Source organism: Heptranchias perlo, chromosome 8 (assembly GCF_035084215.1).
Source record: "Heptranchias perlo isolate sHepPer1 chromosome 8, sHepPer1.hap1, whole genome shotgun sequence".
NCBI classification, from domain to species: Eukaryota; Metazoa; Chordata; class Chondrichthyes; order Hexanchiformes; family Hexanchidae; genus Heptranchias; species Heptranchias perlo.
In genome coordinates, this window is record NC_090332.1 from 81,831,115 (window position 1) to 81,857,271 (window position 26,157).

General features: G+C 40.3%; 1 protein-coding gene across 1 annotated transcript in view; it reads left to right on the forward strand.

Moving 5' to 3' along the window:
- The window catches only part of crls1 (cardiolipin synthase 1), a 55,875-nt gene extending 30,903 nt beyond the window's left edge, over positions 1 to 24,972 (forward strand). The window contains exons 3-7 of the mRNA XM_067989429.1: positions 8,763 to 8,892; positions 13,639 to 13,724; positions 14,502 to 14,570; positions 17,474 to 17,565; positions 24,705 to 24,972. Of these exons, the coding sequence (XP_067845530.1) occupies positions 8,763 to 8,892; positions 13,639 to 13,724; positions 14,502 to 14,570; positions 17,474 to 17,565; positions 24,705 to 24,795 (468 nt within the window). The 3' untranslated portion in view covers positions 24,796 to 24,972. The remainder of the gene's footprint in view (positions 1 to 8,762; positions 8,893 to 13,638; positions 13,725 to 14,501; positions 14,571 to 17,473; positions 17,566 to 24,704) is intronic.
- Positions 24,973 to 26,157: the final 1,185 nt, after the last annotated feature.

The window sequence follows — 26,157 nt, forward strand, 5'->3', positions numbered from 1 at the left end:
TACAATTTTACTGAGGACCAACCTCTATGATGCAAAGTTTATATTTGAAATCAGATAGCCAGTGTTGCACTGGCCCGACTCACTAATTTTTTTTTAAAGAAACTACCCTACTAGTTTGGATTATATCAGATACCACTCACAATTAATCTAAGTCAACCCACTGTAAAGCATTTCTTACAGCAACAGCCTTATCAATCAGATTCCTTTTCATGGCTTCTAAGGAGGCAGTTTGGTATAAGCCTTAAGCCATTCATTTACCATCTGGAAAAAGCTGAGTTGAGGTAAATAGGACAGACAAACATAGTTAATGGCTCTGGCTTTCTCACAGTAACCATGCCTTGGTTGGCTGGACACCTCAATCTAGACCTGATCGACTGTTGATGAGCAAACCGTGTAAATGGGAATGGACACACTCCCTTTGAAATCCATTCCCTACAACATGCAACATAGGGACTGAGTATCATGCATAAATACAGACAGGTGGGCAGGCTCCTTCCAAGAAGTAGCAGTCAAGGGCCGAGTGGGATGGAGAATTAAAGTGGCAAGCGACCGGAAGCTCAGGGTCAAGCTTGTGGAGGTGTTCTGCAAAACGATCACCCAATCTGCGTTTGGCCTCCCCAATGTAGAGGAGGCCGCATCGCGAGCAGCGAATAGAGTATACTAAGTTGGAAGAAGTACAAGTAAATAGCTGCTTCACCTGGAAGGAGTGTTTGGCGCCCTGGACGGTGGGAAGGGAGGAGGTGGAAGGGCAGGTGTTGCAGCTCCTGCGCATGCATCGCCCTACCCTACCTTTGCAAAGCTTTCCAGCCATTTGCTCTTCTGACTCTGGCCTCCTTTGCACCCCCCTACCCTTCAGTGGAAGAATCTTGAGCTGTCTGGGCCGTACAATCTCGACCCCTCATCTTGCTACTCTTTTCCCCACTTTTGAAGGCCTCCTCAAAACCTCTCTTCAATCATGCTTTTGGTGGCTTCAACTTGGCTTCTGTTTTTCTGGGTCTAAAGTGGCATTGACATGCGAGTTTACCGCTTGCCCCGGCTTTCCCTACCCCTCTGCACTAATCCCACCTACCGGGAAAATTGACCTCCTAATTATTAATCTGCCTGGTGGTTTTATCTCCCCTTGTTCTCCTGAAGGTGCTGGGTCTTGCTAGGATAGGGATCCACAAGTATCTCACCCAAGTGACCATTTTTCATCTTTTGAGTGTTCACTGCAAAAAGAACCGGAGACCTTTTGGTCTGTTTAGCTTAGCATTGCACTGAGCAGTGCTTTTAACCACTGGGCCATAGGGCAGCTGCCCCCAATGCAAAGATTAAAAGAAATAGCTTTACATTTGGTCAGTGTAGAGATGATTCATACAATAACCAGATGTGCTTGGAATTCAGGTTGTTGTCATAGTTGAGGAGGTGGGCTTCTGAAATTCCTGTGCCATTATGAAGATAAACAGCAGCAGTGATAAAGTGTCTGTAGGCGTTTGTACCAACTAGGGATGGCTCTAGAAAAGCACATTCCATCGCTGGGAATGTGGTATTTTTTATTAGAGATCTATCCAAGCTGTTTGCAAGTCCTTAATAATGACAGGAAATGACTGACCTCGATTTTTTCAATAGTTGAAACTTCTTCTACTGGAGTAGGTGGGGTGATGAGAAATAAGAGAGGCTGTTTTGATCATTAATGTTACATTAGGTGAAGTAAATCTTAAAGCATGCTGGAGAGCCCAGTTTTATTAGCAAGATAGGGGTTGTGATTTTGTGCTCACCACAAGTAGGAGCGATGGGTGTGACCCTGAAATTTGAAGTTCATTTTATCTTCGTACGACCCCCTCTCTTTCCCCCCCTCCTCCACCCCCTTTCCTTCACCCACGTGAAAGTTTAATTATTAAAACCATTGAGCCACAAGCTGTAAAAAAATATATATACATATTTGGAAACATAGTGATGGTGAATTGTATCTTTTTTCAAAAAAATCAAAATTGACTTAAAATGATGCAATGTATTATAGCAAAAAATAAAAACAAAAAGTGCTGCAAGTGTATCGTAGGTCTGTGGGCATCTGAAAAGAAAAAAGATTTGTAAATGTTTAGGGTGTAACTTTTCATCAGAACTGTTCTGACAAAGGTTCTACACCCGAAAACGTTAAACAGTCTTTTCTGCTTCGGATTTCTGACTTGCTGCTTGTTTTCAGCATTTTCTTGTTGTATTTCACTTTTCCAGTATTTGCAGGTCTTTTCCTTTTCACCCCTGATGTATTGTAGTACTGTGTCCATGAGACTTTGGTTTTGTCCTCCATTGTACTGAGTTCCTGGTCCCAACTGTGCTGCCATGGAGAGCCACCCAAGTGCAGTCCAGGCAGCTCCCTCCCAGTGAAAGGGGGAAGGACCCCTGGAGGAAGAAGTTCTTTCTAGCTTTGGTGGAGCCCTGATATCCTGAGAGAGAACCAACCAGCTGCAGGTGGTTTATGATATCTTTTCAGTGAGGGTGATGGGGGTTATTTATCCTCCCAAAAAGGAGCAAGCTTAATGGATTTTCACCCTATGGCTCTTATAGAATAAACCATATATGTGATTCTTGACAGTAGCGCACCCAAGATGAAGTGAAAACACCTGCAAAATCTCTATTAATTCATTATCTGAGTCAGAGGATGCCTTGTTCTTTAACAATCAGGGCATTATGCCATATAATGCACAATGTATTATTAGGACCATTAATTTATTGTGACTGAATAAATCCAGTTGTCTTTTAATTACAAACGTTCTGGTATTTTTGGATCAAATTCTGCAATTCTATCCATTTTTCCATGAAAGCTTTTGAATATAAAAGTTAGGAAGTGATGCTACAATATGTACAGAGCCTTGGTCAGACCCGACCTGGAGTACTCCATTCAGTTTTGAGCACCATACCTCAGGAAGAATATATTGGCCTTGGAGAGGGTACAGTGCAGATTCAGCAGAATGATACCGGGGCTGAAAGGGTTAAATTACGAGACCAGGTTGCATAAACCTCGTTTGTATTGCCTTGAGTTTAGACGGTTGAGGGGTCATCTGATCAAGATGTTTAAAATGATAAAAGGATTCAATAGAGTAGATACAGAGAAACTATTTCCTCCGGTGGGGGAATCTAGAACAAGGAGACATAATAACATTAGAGCTAGGCAAAGTTAGGAGTAAAATCAGGAAGCACCTCTTCACACTGAGGGTAGTGGAAATCTGGAGCTCTCTTCTTCAAAGGGCTTTTGATGCTGGGAAAATTGAAATTTTCAAGACTGAGATCGATAGATTTTTGGTAAGGGTATCAAGGGATATGGAGCAAAAGTGGTTAAATGGAATTGAGGTTCAGATCAGCCATGATCGAATAGAATGGCAGAACAATGCTCGGGAGCTGCATGGCCTGCTCCTGTTCCTATATTCCTCAAACGATAAATCTGTGGCTTCGATTATTATTCTCCTTTTAAGTATGTGTTGCATTTTATCTCTCTCTTTTAAATCCTAGGATACACCACAAGATAGGATGATATCCATAATAAAACCATGAAGAAATCAGTGAGAAAAAGCCATTCAGCCCTTTAAGTCTGCTCCATATAGAGTTTGTGTAAGATTGTCCTATCATGGACTTCTCTACCACACCCCACCTATGATCCCCTACTTTACTGAACATGGTGTTTTCAGGGGGTGGGGGGGGGGAGGGAATGGTCTTGTGGTCTCCATTCCTATCCTTGTCCAAGATAAATAGATTGTGTACCTCCACTTCATGTAAACCTTTGATTATTTTGAAGAGCTGTATCATGTGTCTCTTTTCTCAAACAAAAATAAGTTTAGTCGCTTGAGCCTTTCTCCATAATTTAGACCCCTAAGATCCTTTGAATCATCCTGGCCACTCTTCTTTAAACCCTTTCTATAATGCATCTATATCCTTTTTGAGATAGGGTGACCAAAACTGCATGCCCTACCTCGTAAAGATTTGTTTACAGTTGTATCTTTTTTTTTGCCAAACCATTTCTCTTCGTCTAGGCAATTTGTCAGCTATTCTGTGAACTTTAAGCTTCTTTTTTAGTCTCACATGAGGTACTTTGTCAAACGCCTCTTGAAAGTGCAAGTAAACGACACCCTATAAGTTTAATAGCTGCCTCAAGGAGATACATTTGTTTTGTAAGAAGCCATTACTTCTAAAACCATGCTCACCAACTCCCTATGATACCAGTGTTTTTTAAATACTCATTTGCAGCATCTTGCAGAATGCTATCAAACATTTTACCATTATAGATGTTAGATTAATTGGCTTCTAATTATCAGGTTTGTGCCTTGCTCCATTTTTGAATATTGGAACTACAGTTTTTGCCATCTGTGGATACTTTTTCCAGCATTTATGAAGCTTTGAAAAATATTAACTGAAGCATCACTGATTTCCTTCTTTAATTCATTAAGAATTCTAGATTGTATTCTATCTAGCCCAGGAACCCTGTAGTTATTTAATGCTTCTAGTTTTTGCATAATATATCTTTCCTAACATATGTGTGTACTATGGCTTGCATAGCTCCATTTTATTATGACTGAAATTTATCAAATGTTCTCCTTTGTGAAAGTTGATGTGAAGAATCTGTTCAATATATGTACCATGCCCTAGTCACTTGTAATAGTTCAATTCAAATTATCGTTTAACAGATCCAAATGTTTGTTGGCTTTCTTTCTACTATTAACATTGTTGCACAAGTTTTTTGGGTTCATCTTGCTGCTATGAGATTTTTTTTTCACCTTACTTTTCTCTTCCTTTTTCTAATACTTTAGCTACTTTCAGACTTTTCACATCGCTCGAAAATCTTCTTTCCTAAAGTCTTCTCCTATCACATTGTTGTTTTTGGCCTTTGCTTTGACAATTTCAAATGTAACCATATAATGATCATTAGGTCTCAGGTGCTCACTGACTTCAAGACTTCTGACCAGCTCTGATGGATTACTCAACAGCCTCTGCTTTATTAACCTGTCTTACATGTTGTGAAGAAACCATCCTTGACTGCCTCACTGCGTTTGTTTGTACTCTCACTTCCCTTCACTATGACCCTCCTTGCCTGTCCAGACATCTCCCCATCCGCCTGCTCCCTTTATTTTGATGGTCTCTCACAGTTACCAATTAATAATTTGTCACCTTTACCATTCAATTCTGTCTGCCTTTTTTCAATCTTATCCCCTTCTGCTACATCCACTCTGCATAGCTGCTGTATCATTTCCCTATCAATAAAGCAACTCCTGCGTTTCTCTTTGCAAAGCATTTCATATCCCCTTAGATTCAGCTCTTAGCCATTCTCTGCTGTCAGCCATATTTCTGAGATTTTTTAATATATACATATATTTTTTATACATATCCTTGTTAATTGCATAACCCCTAAATCCAGTACTTTATTCCTCATGGCTCCTTGCATTTGTATATGAACATTTAAGCTTATCCCTCAAAACATTTATTTTCTTATTTTCTCATTCTGCTATTATTAATTTCCTTTTTGTTCTGTTTCGTTAACCTGAGGAAAGCGTGAGAAACAGCACTTGTGGGGCAAGGAGGAGAGAGGGAAGCCTGAGAGTGGAGGGGGTACAGAGAGGAAAGAAAGCCATTGTTGGTGGGAGGGGGGGAGGGGAATGGAAAAGGAGAGAAGCCAGAAAGAGGCTTCTGGTGGGAATTGGAAGCGGGGGGAGGAGAGGAAAAGCTCGGAGCCCTCCTGGGGGAAGAAGGGAAAGAGACAGCCTATGTGAATTGTTTACATGTTGCCAGGGGAGAGGGAACATTAACTAGAATGCATCATTTTTAATGGAAAATTTTGAATTTTTATAGGGGAGCATGCCCTTGGTCCCCTAGAAATGAACCACCAGTGGGGGTAGAGCAGTGTTTACAAGGTGTCTATGCAGTTTTAAATTTGCTCCCTATAGCCCTATGTTCAATGGGTTCAAATCGTTATTTGCTGATAGGCAACTTTTTAAAAAAAAAATTAACAATTTTTTTCTGCCATTTAATAGATTATCTGGTGCTACCGGGGGACAAAGTTGGCAAAAGGAAATGTTCCCTTTATATTCAGATTTTAAAAATTGGTATATCCATATTCATTGTAGATTCTAAAATGCACCAAATAAGGGCCTTGATTTTTCACTGCTTCAAGGAATTGGGTTTTCTGTCACTGCCACTGTGAGGATAATCCACTCCAAAGTGTTAAAAGAATCAATCGTTTCCATTACATAATCCCTTAACGCCTTTGTGTAGAATTTTCTGTACTGCTTCTTGGTCATTACCACTCAAAGGAACGCTATGCAAATTTACTAGACAATTTGAGTCATCTATACCTAATTTGAGTTATTTTTGACAAGTGATCAAAAAAGAAAAACGTGCATTTATATAACGCCTTTCACAACCTCTGAACGTCCCAAACCACTTTGCAGCCAGTGAAGAATTTTTGGAGTGTAGTCACTGTTGTGATGTAGGAAACATGGCAGCCAATTTGCCTACAAGCAAGGCCTCAGAAACAGCAATGTGATAATGACCAGATAATCTGTTTCAGTGAAGTTGGTTGAGGGATAAAAATTGGCCAGGCTGGGGAGAACGCCCCTGTTTTTTTTTCGAATGGTGCCATGGGATCTTTTGTGTCCACCTGAGAGGGCAGATGGGGCCTCGGTTTAATGTCTCATCCGAAAGACAGCACCCCTGACGGTGCAGCACTCCCTCGGTACAGCGCTGGAGTGTCAGCCTAGATTTTGTGCTCAAATCTCGAGTGGGACTTGAACTCACAACCTTCTGACTCAGAGGCGAGAGCGCTACCACTGAGTCATGGCAACGCCCGACCAATGTTCCCTCTCATTTTTTTCGGCCATATACAGAATGAATTTGGATTTGTGCACCGATATAAAGGTTGTGTGCGCCACCGTAAAAAAAAATTACAACTTTGAACAGAACATCTTTTTAGAAAACGTTATTCAGGATATATAACAAATAGAACAAATGTACAAAATAATGGACAATTGTAACAATTTAATGTTATATTGGCTGATAATTTTATGAAATGGGTTTCTTAAGTTACGCTAGGATTGAGCAGACCAGTCTCGTTATATTTTATTAAAAATTATCTGATGGGTACAATTCCAATCAGCTTTTTGTTGAATCAGCTTAATGACTCTGATTCAAACAGAAATAAATCGAGAGCAATCAGAATTTTTAAATGGAGTCAAATACAAAACAGCTGTCAAATCGGTCAGTGAGAATTTGGGGAAAGGGAACCGTTTAATTAAAGCTCCCCGCCCACCATTGAATCCTCAGCAGGGTTTAAAAAATTATTGCGTTACAGTTGTACATCTTGCAGGTCTCATTAGTTTAGGCAGGGAGCAGTTTAGTCATGAAGAACCTGAGCTGAGGGACGCAACGGACAAAGATTAAAAAGAGACAATCCTTAGGGCAACTGAAGGCTTTTGGATAGCAGTTGTATAAAACAATTTAAATCAACTTCATTGTTTTGATTGCAATGTACCCATGTGATTGGAAAGTAGATTTTAGCACAATTGTAGAAGGATCTTTAATAACAGTATTACACATGATTTGTGTCAGAATTACTTAATTTGTAAATATGAAATATGGAAATTGATAAATGATTATTACAATATGCCAGGTAATTTGGGTTCATTTGTAGTTTACTTCAGAAGCTAACATCAAATAGGATGGTGATAAAAACTGTTAATTGCACTAATCGTAGACTCCTTCCAATGTTATTTGCTACCAATACCTTAAATATGTTTGTCTTTAGACTAAAGTAACAATTCTCCACAATTCGCACTAGAGGTGAAAAGCTTTCATTTAATTGAACGCATCTCCTCACTGAATTTTTACTGAATTCTCGTGTGCCGAAGTTTTTTGAACACACACACATACACGCACTCTTTGTCCAATGGATATATATATATATCCTAACTTTAGTCCAACCTAACTAACTCCCGCCCTTGCTGCAAAGTGATTGGTAGCTGACGTCACCTAAGCAGCATCTCCACCAGAGAGCATTGGTTTGGTGCGCGGATGGAATGATGAAGTGTGCGTTACATAACAAACTGCTGCGCAGCCGTGCACGGGTACAGCTTAGAGGGGACAGTGCTCCTGACCCGACTTCCACTATCTCGAGATTTGCATCAGACCATAGAGAACTGTTTAAAACAAACTATAAACAACTGGCTCTAAGCCAGATGTAAAAAAAAATTAAAGTTCAAATTTTTTAAACAATTTTTACAATTAGAATAATTACATTTTCTACCTCCTGCACTTGGGTTTCTAAAAAATGCAAATAATCTGTGCTGTTTTTCAGCTCCCCCTTGCTATAATTCTTAATTGACCTGTCAATTAAAGACCGCATTCTCCCCTAACCTAAACAAAGTCAGCGCTTTTGGCTGTAATCTAATCTTAAGTGAACCCATGGTTCAGTTCAAGATTGCAGAGCAATTAAACTTAGGCTTAAAGGGACACATAATTACATTGCATTTTAGATGGCATAATGTTCATGTCCTTATAAAATGGCTCATCCTCTGACAAATTGAGAGTAATCTTGCGATGTTTGTTTTTGGTGTGTTTGCCCCAGTTACTAATCAAAAATAAATTGAAAAAAATCTCTGTAAATATGGAAGTATTTTGCTGTATGATGAGAGCCATGACATCTTTGTGTAATTTATACATTTTTGTTAAAGTAATTCCTTTCTCCGATGCATCGTTGATGATTGACTGTTTAACACATCCCCTTTTTTCTTTACATTTTGCAGTTGGATGGGTACATTGCACGAAACTGGGCAAATCAGAAATCAGCTTTGGGGAGTGCCCTGGACCCACTGGCAGATAAAATTCTGATCAGTGTTCTATACATCAGTTTGACTTGTGTTGAGCTCATTCCAGGTACTGTTTATTTTCTTTCTGCTCTCCATTCTTGGATAGATGTTAGAAAAATATGCAGTGTAACAAAATTGTATTTCAGCTCTGAATAATAGCATGTATGCCAAAGGTCTTGGATTTCATCTGCTTCTACCATGTAATGGCACAGATGCCAGTGCCTGATGTACCTTTGCATTATTACTCTTGAGACTAGGACAATTTGGATCAGATGAGTTAGCTGAATCTAGCTGAAAGTAAAGAAAAAGAACTTTCATTCATAATAGCACCTTACCACTTCTTCAAAGAGCTTCTTCGCCAAAGGATTACTTATTGAAATATACTCACTGTTGTTACTTAGCCAAACACGGCACCTCAGTGGTGGGGAAACTTTTAGAAACGATAATCCGGGACAGAATTAACAGTCACTTGGATGAGTGTGGATTGATTAGGGAAAGCCAGCACGGATTTGTTAAAGGCAAATCGTGTTTAACTAACCTGACAGTTTTTTGATGAGATAACAGAGAGGGTAGATGACGGCAATGTAGTTGATGTAGTGTATATGGACTTTCAAAAGGCATTTGATGAAGTGCTGCACGGTAGGCTTATCGTCAAGATTGCGGCCCATGGAATAAAGGGGGCAGTAGCAACGTGGATACAGAATTGGCTAAGGGACAGGAAACAGAGTAGTGGTGAATGGTTGTTTTTCAGACTGGAGAGAGGTGTACAGTGGTGTTCCCCAGGGGTCAGTGCTGGGACCACTGCTTTTCTTGATATATATTAATGACCTGGACTTGGGTGCATAGGGCACAATTTCAAAATTTGCAGATGACATAAAACTTGGAAGGGTAGTAAACAGTGAGGAGGATGGTGATAGATTTCAAGAGGATATAGACAGGCTGGTGGCATGGGCGGACACGTGGCAGACGAAATTTAACACAGAAAAATGCTAAGTGATACATTTAGGAAGGAAGAATGAGGAGAGGCAATATAAACTAGAGGGCACAACTCTAAAAGGGGTACAGGAACAGAGAGATCTGGGGGTATATGTGCACAAATCGTTGAAGGTGGCAAGGCAGGTTCAGAAAGCAGTTAAAAAAGCATACTGGATCCTGGGCTTTGTAAATAGAGGCATAGAGTACAAAAGTATGGAAGTCATGATGAACTTTTATAAAACACTGGTTCGGCCACAACTAGAGTATTGTGTCCAGTTCTGGGCACCGCACTTTAGGAAGGACATGAAGGCCTTAGAGACGGTGCAGACGAGATTTACTAGAATGATTCCAGGGATGAGGGACTTTAGTTACATGGATAGACTGGAGAAGCTGGGGTTGATCTCCTTGGAACAGAGACAGTTGCGAGGAGATTTGATAGAGGTATTCAAAATCATGAAGGGTCTAGACAGTTTTTTTTTAATTCGTTCATGGGGTATTGGCTTCGCTGGCAAGGCCAGCATTTATTGCCCATCCCTAATTGCCCTTGAGAAGGTGGTGGTGAGCCTCCTTCTTGAACCGCTGCAGTCCGTGTGGTGAAGGTTCTCCCACAGTGCTGTTAGGAAGGGAGTTCCAGGATTTTGATGGAGAGAAACTGTTCCAATTGGCAGAAGGGTCAAGAACGAGAGGACATAGATTTAAGGTGATTGGCAAAGAACCAAAGGTGACATGAGGAAAAACTTTTTTACACAGCGAGTGGTTAGGATCTGGAATGCACTGCCTAAGGGGGTGGTGAATGCAGATTTAATCATGGCCTTCAAAAGGGAACCGGATAAGCACTTGAAAGGAAAAAAATTTCAGGGGTACGGGGAAAGGGCGGGGAGTGGGACTAGCTGGATTGCTCTTGCATAGAGCCGGCGCAGATTTGATGGGCCGAATGGCCTCTTTCCGTGCTGTAACCTTTCTATGATTTGTGTACAGCAAGGTCCTAAAAACGGCAAATTAATGAATGGCCATTTTAACTTTTTTTTTGTGGTGTTGCTCAAGGAAGGGATGTTGGCAGGACACTGCGAGAAACCCCCTGCACAGCTTCAAATAGTGTTGTGGAACCTCTTCCATACACCTGAGCAAGCAACTGTTTGAAGTCCCATCTGAAGGACAGCAACTACAACAATATAGCCCGATCTCAGTACGACACTGATATACCTAGAGATCTAGAAATAGATACCAGGCTTATCGGAAGAGGATGACCATGATCTTAGGAATACTCCTTCACGGAGAAGTTTCAGTGCGCACACCGAGTCCTCGTCACATTTAATTTAATTATAAATTCTTCTTCACCTCCCAGCTTCAGCTCGACATCTTTAAATCTACGTGTTCCTCTGCAAGAACAGTTTGTCAGAACTTGGGTCAATTTGTGTCAGCCCATTGAAACCAGACATCACCGTTAATAAAGAATCCGCCTCACCTTGGAAGAACATCTTTTTATTTTTTATATTATGGGATGGACTACCCTATTCCATGTTCAAGCTAATTATGGGAAATCTTCCATGCAGGGCAGAGACCTAGAAACTGAACAGCCAATGTAAATACCTATATTCACAAAGCACACTCCAAATGAGGCAGCTGTCATATTTGGGGCACAAGTCATTCAGAATCAAGCTGCTAAAATTCATAGCGTGCCAGAAATCTCTGTATCTTAAAACTAACGTGCTTAGTATTCAGGCAGCTGAATAGCTGCAGTAGTCCATCATTGACACCCTGGATGTACAAATTTTATGTGCTGCTTTGCAGTCGTGCTTGGCTTAGAACATTAGGTTTTCTTGTAATCAGACAGGTAAAGCTGTTGGGGGGGGGGGGGTGGTTTCTTTTAAATCAGTAGCTAGAAACCAATTGTGAATGCTTTTAAAAATGCCGATAGCTTTATAAGCTATTCCAGGCAACTCCATACTCAGTCTATTTCAAAGCAAGTGAAACTCCTTTCATGCTTTGACTGCATTCAGAAAGTCCAGGCAAAGACTCAGCAAGAAAATTGTCCTTGCTGTTACTGCTGCATATATCCAATATTAAGTCAATGCTGCTGTCTGTCCAGCACAGTTTTGTTTTAGTTGAGCAACAAAGGTGAAGGTGAAACCTATAGTGCAGGACCCCACCAAGAGGTGTATGGGATGCTGATGAGATTCCTGAAAACTCATTCTTCAGATGATCTCAGCTTCACATCATCAATATGAGTGATGAGTAATTGCTTGTTTTCAGCAGATGAGGCCATGTAGTGAAAGGATTTAATTGTAATTTTTTTGGTGGTAGCGCTGTTGGTATTCTGCTGCTTTAAACTCTACTATCCGTACTGCTGAAACTATCGTTGAATTTTCTTCTTTTCCATGATTTTTGACAGTTTATCTGAAATATAGTCTGACTTCAGTGTGTTCTCGGGGCTGAAGTGCTCAGCGTTAGATCGTCGTTTCAGTTAGCTTGTCTCATCTGTGATGCTGTTACTTTACTGTTCTATTACGTCAGTGTTATCTGTAGTGGAAACCCAGGCTGAGCCACTGAGCAGCACTATTGATGCTGGTTTCATTGCTTCCAGTTATACCCTGACCACTCTCTTGCAGAACTAATGATTTTCTTAATGTGATTTTCACTTTTTTTTTCATAGAACAAACTGCTTTTATTCAGTTATGATAGACTAAGATATTGATGTGTGTTCATTACAACAAATTATAATGCAATATCATGTAACTTCAGTAACTGTCTCTAATTGTAGAGGAGAGAAAAGGTCAGTCTGTAGCCCAGGTGCTTTGTCGTGGCTGTTGTTTTCAGGTTCTGCCCAAATGTGTAGCTGTGGTCTTTGCTGAATCATAAATTAATCCAGTTCCCTTTATGATCATTCAGAATTGCTATTTACTGTTCAAGGCAACAACTGTCCATTCCCTTAGTTTGAAGAAGTAATTTCTTGTGCTAAACCTCACTTGTGGCATCCTGTGAGGATTCTACCCTGATTTGCACAAAATGCTCATGTTCACCTTAACTATTTCTTTTAAAAACTTAATATTCTAACCCCTATCACCAATGGCGTACTTTCCATTTCTCAGTATTAAATGCCATTTATGGTTCTTCTGGTCAGTTATAAGTTTCTAAATTTCTTTGCTTTCCCCTGTGCATCCTGCTGTCCTGTGCAACTGAGTAGCATTTGCAAATTTAGACACTTCACACGGTACTTTGATCAGTTTACTTACTGGCAATACAGAAAATGTTGGAAATGAAAATGTCTGGATACTATTTACTGTAAATTTGCAACACCAAAGATGTTACTGGAACATGATTTTTGAATTTCTAGTAAATAGTAAGACTTGAATTATCCTATCTTAAGACCTTTCTGTATGACCAGTTGTTAATGTACAACTTTGTAACTTGTAATGCTTCAAAATTGTGCAGTAGTTTATGATCACATTTATTGGTGTGTTTTCCATTTCTGGACTGAACTACTTGAGTTTTTCCTCTCTTGCTTGTATATATAACTTGAAAAGTTTGTTTCAAAGCTATCTCTAGCTTTTTTTCTGTTTTTCATAACTTTGGGGGGGAGAGGGGAGATGAAATAAATGTGTAGTTTAAAGCTACCAGTTCAAATCTTGGAAAACTCTGAGGCCTTAACCATTCTGCTTGTCTTCCCTACAAGGGCAGAAGAAAGATTTGGGGATAATAATGAATTACACTTAGTTGCTCCATCCAGGATGTGTGCGCATGGGGCTTCTTTATGCTAATAAAGTATCTCCTCCTTATTCTCCCCTCTTTTTATTCACCCCCAACTCGACCTCAACATCATAACCCTTCTATTTTTCAGCTCCTCTCACTTTTATGGTCCTGTTGCGCGATGTCACTTTGATTGCAGCTGGTTTCTATATTAGATACCGAACGGTTCCACCACCAGTAAGTAACAAAACCATCCGTCTGCCTCTTTTTCTCCTTTTTCCCCCCCTCCCCCCACTTCTTCCAAGTTGTTATAGTGGCTTGCGTATCAGTGCTTTTATTTTGTATAAAGTCTGTTATATGTGTATAAAGGACTCTGTACTGTCATGTGTTGATGCTGAGTGAGCTACTTATTGTACATTGTGCTGTTTTCTTGTAACTTTTCCACCATTAAATCCTTTTCATATAAATTTATTACTGCCAATAAAGGCTCTTTAGGTTACAGCATCTGAACAAAGCTGATGTTTAGGATAATATCTTTCATGCCTCATTTATAAGGTAGTGGCAAAAGGAGGCAGGATTTATATGGAAATCTCACTTGTTTTTGCCACTGTAAATGACCTGAACTCCACCCTTCCAAACTAGGAACCAGGAAAACAAGAACCCTCTTGGGTGAGACCTGACTGGGAAAGAACTGACAGTCTGACGGTGGGAGCATTTCCAGGTTTTTTTTTCCTTCACTGGATGAAAATGGGGCAGCTCCACTGAATTGAAACCAACTTGTTGAATCCTGCGTCCTGAATTATATTACAGTAATTTAGCTTGGTATAAATATGAAATAACTGTTTGCTTTAATCTCCTGTACTGTTCTCTGACTTGTATGCAAACAAAAATGATTTCCACCTCATGCTTCCCTACCAATTTCTCCCTTTTCCTGTGATATTGTGCAACCTTTTACTGTTTGTGTTTTGTAAAATTGATTACATACAACTAAATAACTCCTTGTCTCTCTCACAGAGGACCCTCAGCAAATATTTCAATCCATGTTATGCTACGGCTCAATTAAAACCAACATTTATCAGCAAGGTAAGACTCATTTGCCCATTAATTGATCCTCTTCCCACCCAACCCCCGACCACTCACCTACTTCCTAGGCATGCAATGTAAGGAATCTTACAACACCAGGTTATAGTCCAACAGTTTTATTTGAAAATCACAAGCTTTCGGAGCTTACCTCCTTCGTCAGGTGAGTGAGGGGTTCTAAAAACGCATAGCATATATTAGGCTGGGAGACGATCACAGCAATCAAAGGTGTCGTTGGTGTTCAGACAGGTTAGCCACGGAAAACATTACATCCCAGTATACTGAATACACAATGGGTCAGATTACAAAGACAGAGAAAGAGAGAGAGAGAATGTCCAGTTGTATTAAAAACAGATAACTTTTTATTTTCTGCTGGTGGGGTTACGTGTAGTGTAACCATAGGCATGCAATGGCAGGACGTCCTTTAATTCATGTGAGAGATCCAGGACCGCTTACTGTTTACATTATTACCTCACTCGGCTACACATAGGCTTGTTGCATTATGCTCACTGTCTATTAACTTCTGATGCAAAAATCAAGAGTTAATTGTGACTTGTAACATTTATTTAAATAATTAAAATGTCTAATACTAATATTTTATTTTTCAAAAGGATAAGACACCATAGAATGTAAAAACAAAAATTAACATTTCCTGGAGGAGACAGGCCCCTTGGAAATAAATCTCGACACTTGAGTGCTCATATCCACTTTCAGAAATTGTTAAATCTGCTCCTGCAAAATCAGACTTTTGTGTACTTCAGATTCTTCCTGCAATGCAAGTGATGGTGTACCTGTAGCTTAAGTTACAACAAGCTTATGACCCATTTCAACCCTTGTTTCCACATGTCATTGGCAAGGCCTTTGGGTTTCTGTTTTCACAGACGGAATCCAGAATGTGATCCCTAAAACGCTGGCAAAAATCCTGGAATCCCGTGTAATGAAAATTACCTTAGTCACTGTAAAGCAGTGACCCTGGTCATAGACCTACATTCAGGGCTGTCTTTGAGTTGTTTGTTATCTTTTTTTTATTGAGTTGTCAACTTTTCTAGGGCTGTGTCAGCTTTTTTGAAGTTTGTCAGCTTATGTGAGTTTTCTAGGTTGGCATGTATGAACTTGTATTGCTAAAAATATTACAATATAACAGCCTTTTTTAAAATAGTACAGGAAAAGAGCTTTCTTTGAGTGTATGATACATATAACTCGGAGAGCAAGTCAGCCTTGTCAAAGATCACTTGTTTTCGCACTAAGGAACAGGAGTAGGCCATTCGGCCCCTCGAACCTGCTCCGCCATTCAATTAGATCATGGCTGATCTATATCTTAACTTCGTCTTCCCGCCTTGGTTCTGTAACCCTTAATACCCTTGCCGAACAAAAATCTTATCAATCTTAGTTTTGACATTTTCAATTGACCCCCAGCCTCAACAGCTTTTTGAGGGAGAGTTTCCAGATTTCCATTACCCTTTGTGTGAAGAAGTGCTTTCTGACATCACCCCTGAACTCTAGCTAGCTTAGCTCTAATTTTAAGGTTATGCCCCCTTGTTCTGGACTCTCCCACCAGAGGAAATAATTTCTCTCTACCTGCCCTATCAACTCCTTTAATCATTTTAGACACCTCAATTAGATCACCCCCTAATCTTCTATTCTTAAGTAAATGAACACAGGCTAATTTTCGATGGAAAAAAATCCTTCAAAACGTAGAAATGAAAAAGATACAAATCAATGGCCAAGAGAACAAAAGTATCTTGAAAACAATTCCAAACACGTTAAAAAATAATCAGAAATCAGAAATAAAAAGAAAATAAAAGGGCAGCAAAACCCAGCTGAGCAACTTAAGGTCAGGGAATTACTGAGACTTAGATGGAGGATTATGTAACCTACTTGTATAGTATCCCTGTGTTTTGGTGTGGAGCACTTTCTTTTAAGATTTAAACTGATTTAGATGTGTCTTATTCTTCAAGATATGTAGCTACATGATGGACATTAAAATGTGCACATACTTTGAAACCATGTCAAATAACTTCATAAATATTGCCATATTTAAATGATATTTGTGGATTCCTATCCAAACAAAATTTAAGTCCGTACTAACAATTGGCTATTAACTAATAAAGAGCAGTCTTGCTTTTGAGATTTAAATTTAATCATTTTTCAAATCCATATTTACCCTGCTGTTTAAATGCATAATATTTTCTGTGACCATATTGTTTGAATTTGTCAGTAATCATTAACTTCATCTATAATTTTTTTGCCGAATTTAATACTTGGCTTCCTCTGATCAGACCCTGGATTCCTTTCAAAAATGGAAATGCTGGGAACTGTTTGTGTCCCATTTGTGCATTTCTAATCGATATGCATGTGTCATTTCTCTATTCTATTACCATTAAGTAATAAAGATTTGGGAAATCGCTGGATGCAGCCACACAAGCAACCACATTGGTGACACTGAGAACGGCAATAAATGATGAGGCACAAATAAATTTTAAATAAGTCTGTAATAAATAGTCTTAAATTGCACTGGGTAAGATGGATTGAGATCGCCCTTCGAATGGATTCTTTTGAACAAAATTGAACTCTGCTGAAATGTTTTTTTTAAAAAAAACAAAATTTGAAGGACTCAAGCTTGTTACATTTATAATAAGTATTGTCTCAATGTCCCCATATAAATATACTTGATGAATCTCTGGTGCAGGGTTTTTTTTTGCTTTATTGCCCATGGCATGTTTGGATCCTGAAGTGTGACTTTTACTGAACTATTTCTGTGGATTTCCAATGCTGACCAACAAGCTTTGGTTGTACAACATAATTAGTAATATAATGAAACTGAAAAAGAGAACCGGACTGTTGATACATTATATTCAAAATTTTATTTGGTGAGGTTTTAATTCACTGACTTTTTTTTGTTGCAGGTTAACACAGCGGTTCAACTTGTACTAGTGGCTGCATCACTGGCAGCTCCAGTCTTTCAGTATGCGGACAGTGTGTTCCTTCACACTTTATGGTGAGCTTTGCTGGAAACATTCTGCCCCTTTCTGAAGAATGAAAATAAGAATGGCTTCTATTTCTATCACGCCTTTAATATAGCAAAACATCCCGTGGCACTTTATAAATGGGACAGATCGGACACGGTACAGGAATTGGGGAAGATTGGAGGGGAGTGACTGAAAATGTGGCCAGAGTAAGGTGTGAGGAGACTGTTGGGGGTGCGGAGAGATGCAACCAGCTGGAGAGGTTTAGGAAGAGAATTCCAGAATGCAGTGGTGTGATGGCTGAACACTACGCCACCAGTTCTAGAGTAGAGGGAAAGTTGTCCAGACTCGGGAGCAAAGGATGCAGAGTACAGCAGAGGCTGCAGGACCACAGTTAGGGTGGGGTTGATATCATGGATGGATCTGTATACAAGTATAAGCATTTTGAAATAATTGAGCTGAAAGACAGGAAATCAACGGAGGTCAACAAGGACTCTGGTGAGCTGGACTTAGTACAGGATAGGATCCATGGAGTGAATGCCTTCTATTACACTGCTGAAAACTGGTCTGTTCATAACAAATACTACCAACCATACACTTAATCAGACAAATTGTTTCTTTTTGTTTGAGATTACCTCTTTGAAGGATAGTACAGGAGGACATATTTCAGTATAAAATACTGCCTTATATCTAAATAGGGATTATCCACCTTTCAAGAGGTGAAATTTGTATTACTGAACTAGCCCCCCACCTCGCCTGAAAGTAGGCCTGGTATTTTCATTTTTTTAAATACTAGATTACCCTGTGGTGTTGTTCATCTGTCTGGTAATGGATCCAAACTCTACTGGAGGCTTCCAAGATTAAAAAGAATTAGTGTAGCTAAGTCCTCTTGTAAGCCGATACCAGCTATTCTTGGCTTGGTGACTCCAGTGCCAATTTCTGGATTACTCTATGTAGTCACTCCTGGATGTACCTGCAACCTACATTAAAACAACTCTGATATAAACGTTAGATGCAAAATGGTGGATATTAGTGGGAGGAAAATCCAGTACGTAATAAAAACCACTATTTCCTACAGTTATAAAGCTGATGAGAAGGATACAATAGTGTTCTCCTTCAATTTCCTTTAAGATATTTTCTTCATATCCCCTCTTCCCCCTCCTACTATAGACCATCTCTGGTTAAAAGGGCAGGCAACCTATTTCCCGGCCTCAAGTCAATTTGACTCTAAAACCAGCATCTAGGAAGTGTATGAAAAAGTCCACCAATTTTATTTCTTTTTTACCTCTTCATTTGTAAGTGCCTGACCTTTGCTTGGAGCTCTGTTGGAATGGCTTGGCTCAGACTGAAAATTTGCCAGGAATTGTGTACATAATGATTCTCAGTCTGATCCAAGTCAAGACAAGTCGGGGTGCTGTAATTGGCTCTGCATTTCTGATGCGGAGGAAAATCAGTCAGGACTCTTACTCCGAATTGCTATCGCTTTGGGACGTCCTGAGGTCGTGAAAGGTGCACTATAAGTCCAAGTCCATTCTTTTGTTATATCCAGTGACCGCCTACTGGAAGTGCGTGTGTGTGAATGTTGAGTGGGAACTAAATCAAGCTTAGAATTGATGCCAACTATAGTCATGTGTTGGGAGTCTGACTTCTGTGTCAGTACAGTTAATGGGTACTGGCCATCAAAATGTCCTTGGATGAAGATTGTTAAATAAAATGTCTTCAAAGAGTCTGGATTGCAATGTGGCTAGTAGGCAGAGCCTGTGATACTTTGTATATGTTTTTAGAAAGAACGGTATCACTGGGTCCATTGGAAGGTTTTAATTTTAGATAATTCCATGAGAAATCTGAATTAATATTCTCATTTTTATAAACTGTATCCTTATAACAGGCAGATGATTCCCCCTCTAGTTTTGTACCTTAAGTGTTGGATTTATTGCATGTCCATTATTTCCCATTACCAATAGCCATCTAGTCTATGCAGCTAATTGCTGTAATACCCAGTGTTGCGCTTGCTTCAAAAAAAAGATAGTGAACTGTATTAATGGATCTAGCTGTGCATTTAGGCCAGTTGATTGATATTGTGGCAGCATTTTGTGATGCGCATCCAGCGCTGCTTCATGGATGTTTCTGTTTTTTCCCTCACGTTGTCGAGTGAGATAGAGGTTGGCATGGAGAGTGAGAGGAAAAGCCTGGGGTTGGGTGAATGGTGGAGAGAATTTGTACCGCACAAGTGGAATGAGATGCACAAGATTATTCAGGATGTCTTGAACGATGGAAAGGGTCTAAAAGAGAACAAGCAGTTAAGGATCATTGGCTATAACTGAACAAAATAGAGGGGGCCTGTCAGGGAGTGGAGTAATGCAAGCTGTGGGTGGACAGAGACTGAATTAGGAAAATAGTAAGAGTGGGAGAGATTGATGGGAATGCAGCGCAGTGCTTAAATGTTACAGTTTCACGATTTAGTAGTTTCATTTTAATTACTTTTAAGGTTTGATATTTTGAAAGCTCTTTGCGTGGGGAGCGAAGAATATGTACAATGAAAGCTCTCTGACCCAGCACTTCCCAAACTCAAAAAAGAGAGTCAACTCTATTAGTGGATTTAGCTGTGCAGGGTTAGGCCAGTTGATGGATACACTGGCAGCATTTTATGTAGTTCAGACAGTTGTTGATGTTTATACTATGGGGAATATAAAAATCACTGTGCTCGTGGTATAAAATTCAAGATTTTGTATGTATCCTGTTATACTTCTTGTAATATTACAGCAAGTTTTATTTTCCTGTTCTTTTGAGGTTTCAGATTTTCATAATTAATATGTAATAATGAAAACCATGCCTATTCAAAAATCTCATGATTAGACTTTAAAGTCTGATACATGATCCAATAATGTTTATGTTCACATTTGTAAACAATTTTACAACACCAAGTTATAGTCCAGCAATTTTATTTTAAATTCACAAGCTTTCGGAGGCTACCTCCTTCCTCAGGTGAACGATGTGGAAAATCGTTCACCTGAGGAAGGAGGTAGCCTCCGAAAGCTTGTGAATTTAAAATAAAATTGCTGGACTATAACTTGGTGTTGTAAAATTGTTTACAATTGTCAACCCCAGTCCATCACCGGCATCTCCACATTATGTTCACATTGGTATTGGATCAGCATTTCATATTGTAACTATTGTATATTTGAATATGCATTACTATGTTAATTCATAGCTGGAAAATGAAGCTTCATGATGCTGTCCACTATCTAAGGTTTACAGGCTTGACGAAGTTGTAAGACCCAGTATTTGAGCCCCTGGACATCATCGTCCTGCAACCACAAAATCGGAGCAAGGGTCCTATGTTTTAACAGCCTTCTGTGTCCTGGTTATCTTACATCATGCCCAAGTGCAATATCTGGAGAATTTCTGTGAGCATGAAGCTGCAGTTTATGCCTGTTTACATGGCACTGAAATGGGACAGCAGTGCCACATATCTGCATACTTGAACCCACACATAAAGCTTCCAAACGCTGGTGAAATGTTTAAATTTAGAAAAGAGCTAATGGACCACTGCAGTTATCCTGGGATATTTGAATGCCATTATTGCTTTTGAATATCAGTCACCACATATTATGCTATCATTGAATTTTCTTTGCAATTTGTCTTACTTTGGTGAATTTTAAATGTCGGAACTCAACCTTGATAGTTTACGGTCAATCTTGGTAGTTTCTGTTCCTAATACATTTTCTGTCAGGAAATGGTGTTGCTGATTTTGTACTGTCACTGATGATGATTTACTATCCTATTTTAAAAGTTAGTAGTGCCATTTCCTGGTAGAAAGTCACTTAGGGTGGAAAACCGCCTGAATGACGGCCAGCAACTGATACAGATGGTTATTGCTGGTTGACATTTTATAGATTTTTTTAAAAAAACTTCCTAGATTTATGGTAACTATAGGTTTGGGGATGGGCACTTGATAATTATGATATTTGAAAACTGGACAGAAAAGTTTCCGATTTCCGAAGCTGGATTGTAAAACAGAATCTGTTCTTGCAGGAAATGGGGCTAGATTGTACATAGGAAAGTGTGGGACTGGAAAAGACTTTGCAGTCTATCTGGCCTGTCCCAAAAACTAAAGCTTCAATTATCTACTCACTCAAATGTCAATCGAATTATGCCATCAATGTTTCCATACGCTGTGTGTCCCTGGTTCTTTGTACTCACCTCCCTCTGAGTAAAGTAATTAAATCTAAACTTCCCTTCTCTAATGCATAACCTGAGCCCATTACCCCCTCCCTGCCCACCAGTGATAGTTCTTGAACGTATGATCAAGGCTCAATTTATCTATTCTTTTAAGGATATTAAATGATATCTCCCCTGAGGCTTCTCTTCTCCAGACTAAACACTCTCCGGCCCTTCAGCCTCTCTTTATAGCTCATATACCTTAAGACAGGGGTGTTGAAGCTCTTGGCTTTGTGACCTGCATGAGTGTATAATATGGAGCCTTAACAGACACACACGTGAAATTTAAATTCATGTTCACATTAATTTGCATATATCTCGAATTGCTGATACTGGCAGATCTTGATGTTCTGATTTAGGATTTATCCACTGATAAGGCAACAGCACTAGAAAGAGCCCTTTCCAAACCTCCTAGCCCACAAAATTCCAACAGTCTGCAATTAAAATGCAGTATACTTAAACAATTACAAACCGTTGTATGTTGTAGCACCAAATCCTCCTCTGACTGTTTTGCACAAGCTTGAAGATGCCACAGTGAATCCTGAAACATTGATGCATGTGAATTGTTTTCTTTCTCTCTCCTCCCCTGACGGCTTTGCACCATAGACTTTCTCTGAGCCTCTAAATATGCTCTATAGGTACTGGACATTGGGGAATCAGGCACAGGGAGGTGTTTGGCTTTGGTAGGTGCCTCAAAATGCTATAATAAGGATTAAGAACTTCCATGTATTGGTACTGCAGCACAGTATACTATTGCAATATTTTACAACAACCTGCAACTTATACCTTTTGAGTTAATTGCTGTAAGGTGTGTTTTTTTTCATCGCCTCCTATTCTTTTGACTTCACAGAGGCAGCTGAACAAAACAATGAAAGGTTATGTCAGCAAGACTTCTTTTAATAGTTTTTCCAGTAAGAGCTTTTAACCCAACCCAAAACTGCTTTTAAAGAAAGATTTGCATTTGTATTGTGCCTTTCATGTCCAAAGCACTTTACAGCCAATGTAGTCACTGTTGCAATGTATGAAACGTAACAACCAATTTATGCACAGCAAGCTCCTACAAACAGCAATGAGACAAATGTTGGTCAGGACACTGGGAGAATCCTCCCAAAGACGGCACCTCCGACAGTGCAGTTCTCCGTCATTACTGCAAAGAAGTGCCAGCCTCTTCAATATTCAATATAAACATTATTTAACTAGCCTTTGGTAACTTCTGCATGTATCCATATATGTGCAAACTTGCATATGCTTTCATATAAAAATGATGCTGTAATTAACCGATCATACCTTTTTTCCCCATACACCCATCACGCCTTTGCTTACTAACCTACATTAGCTCCTGGTCTAGCAACACCTCAATTTTTTAAAATGTTCATCCTCATGTTCAAATCCCTTCATAGTCTCCCTCCTTCCTATCTCCAGCCTTACAAACCTCCGCGATCTCTGTGTTCCTCCAACCCTGGTCTCTTGTGCATTTCCCACTTTTTTCACCTCACCATTGGTGGCTGTGCCTTCAGCCATCTAGGCCCTCAGCTCTGGACTTCACTTCCTAGTCCTCTCCATCTCTTCACCACTCTCACTACTCCTTTAAGAAGCTCCTTAAAACCTACCCCTTTGACCAAGCTTTTAGCCACCCGTCTTAATGTCCTACTATCTCCTTTGATTCGGTATCAATTTTTGTCTGATTACACTCCTATGTCTTGGGGCATTTTACTATTTTTTAAAAATTCGTTCATGGGATGTGGGCGTCGCTGGCAAGGCTGGCATTTATTGCCCATCCCTAATTGCCCTTGAGAAGGTGGCTTTCGGAGGCTTCCTCCTTCGTCAGGTGAATGTCATTCACCTGACGAAGGAGGAAGCCTCCGAAAGCTTGTGATTTTCAAATAAAATTGTTGGACTATAACTTGGTGTTGTAAGATTGTTTACAGATATATTTCCAAGTCTGGGTGGTGTGTGACTTGGAGGGGAACGTGCAGATAGTGTTGTTTCCATGTGCCTGCCGCTCTTGTCCTTCTAGGTGGTAGAGGTCGCAGGTTTGGGAGGTGCTGTCGAAGAAACCTTGGCGAGTTGCTGCAGTGAATCCTGTGGATGATACACACTGCAGCCACTGTGCGCCGGTGGTGAAGGGAGTGAATGTTTAGGGTGGTGGACGGGGTGCCAATCAAGCGGGCTGCTTTGTCCTGGATGGTGTTGAGCTTCTTGAGTGTTGTTGGAGCTGCACTCATCCAGGCAAGTGGAGGGTATTCCATCACTCTCCTAACCTGTGCCTTGTAGATGGTGGAAAGGCTTTGGGGAGTCAGGAGGTGAGTCACTCGCCGCAGAATACCCAGCCTCTGACCTGCTCTTTTAGCCACAGTATTTATTTGGCTGGTCCAGTTAAGTTTCTGGTCAATGATGACCCCCAGGATGTTGATGGTGGGGGATTCGGCGATGGTAATGCCGTTGAATGTCAAGGGGAGGTGATTAGACCCTCTCTTGTTGGAGATGGTCATTGCCTGGCACTTGTCTGGCGCGAATGTTACTTGCCACTTTTGAGCCCAAGCCTGGATGTTGTCCAGGTCTTGCTGCATGCAGGTTCGGAACTGCTTCATTATCTGAGGGCTTGTGAATGGAACTGAACACTGTGCAATCATCAGCGAACATCCCCATTTCTGACCTTATGATGGAGGGAAGGTCATTGATGAAGCAGCTGAAGATGGTTGGGCCTAGGATACTGCCCTGAGGAACTCCTGCAGCAATGCCCTGGGGCTGAGATGATTGGCCTCCAACAACCACTACCATCTTCCTTTGTGCTAGGTGCTATATAAATGCAACTTGTTGTTGAGTGCTTTTTACTATTAAAGGAGATCTTGTATGAGTTATAGATTAATTTTGCAACTACTGTATTGCTTAGTGACTAACGGTAATGATCTGATACTCCAATCTGATTATCATAGTCTTGTTGTTTCAGGTATGTTACAGCGTTGACAACAGCAGCATCGGCGTACAGCTATTACCTCCACGGCAAAAATACCGTGCAAGTTTTAAATCGGGTGAAATAAAGTAAAATAAGGTGGTTCAAAGTCGGCCAGTGGTGTCTGGAAACAGTACAACTAGCAAAGGAGGAACTGGACCTTGATTTTTCTGCTGAAAAGACATTGATTAAAATAATGTAGATATAATGTGGAATTTTCTATTCCTACAAGAAGGTGAATTTAATAATAAAAGTGAAAAATCTATAGATTTCTTGCATTTGTTTTTTTTTATTTGTGCTTCATGCAATAAATTTAATTTCAGATACGGAAACTATGCAATAATGATTTGCACGTCATCCAGAAGATGTATTATACTGATCTTAAAAACTTAGTTCCATTTTGTTTCTTTAAAAAATTGTATTAATGCAGTATACGTTTTCATAACATGGCAATTACATTTGATATAAAGGGTAGATCTTCTGTGATGTTTCTCACACGGTAAGTCAGAGAATGCAAAATTCTTGAAGAACAGGAGCTTTACAATGTGTCAAACACGAAGGTATTTTCGGCTGCTAATACGGCCTTTGCTTTTAAGGATGCAGGCCAGGGTTTTCTGTTTGTGTATTCACCAGCCTGTGTTTTTCCCTGTTTATTTTAATGGCCAGGAAAATCAAAGCCTGGCAAGCTGAGAACCCTGGCATAAAATCTAGTTGCTGTATAAACTGATCTCCAGTGTCATTGGGTGGGGTCGAATTTGTTTTTTTTTTCTGGTGTGCTTAAGATTTTTTGCCTGTTTTTCTCTAGTTCCTTTTTACAGAAGTACCTTCTACATTTTTTTTAATTATTCGTTCACGGGATGTGGGCGTCGCTGGCGAGGCCAGCATTTATTGCCCATCCCTAATTGCCCTCGAGAAGGTGGTGGTGAGCCGCCTTCTTGAACCGCTGCAGTCCGTGTGGTGACGGTTCTCCCACAGTGCTGTTAGGAAGGGAGTTCCAGGATTTTGACCCAGCGACAATGAAGGAATGGCGATATATTTCCAAGTTGGGATGGTGTGTGACTTGGAGGGGAACGTGCAGGTGGTGTTGTTCCCATGTGCCTGCTGCTCTTGTCCTTCTAGGTGGTAGAGGTCGCGGGTTTGGGAGGTGCTGTCGAAGAAGCCTTGGCGAGTTGCTGCAGTGCATCCTGTGGATGGTACGCACTGCAGCCACAGTGCGCCGGTGGTGAAGGGAGTGAATGTTTAGTGTGGTGGATGGGGTGCCAATCAAGCGGGCTGCTTTATCTTGGATGGTGTCGAGCTTCTTGAGTGTTGTTGGAGCTGCACTCATCCAGGCAAGTGGAGAGTATTCCATCACATTCCTGACTTGTGCCTTGTAGATGGTGGAAAGGCTTTGGGGAGTCAGGAGGTGAGCGACTCGCCGCAGAATACCCAGCCTCTGACCTGCTCTTGT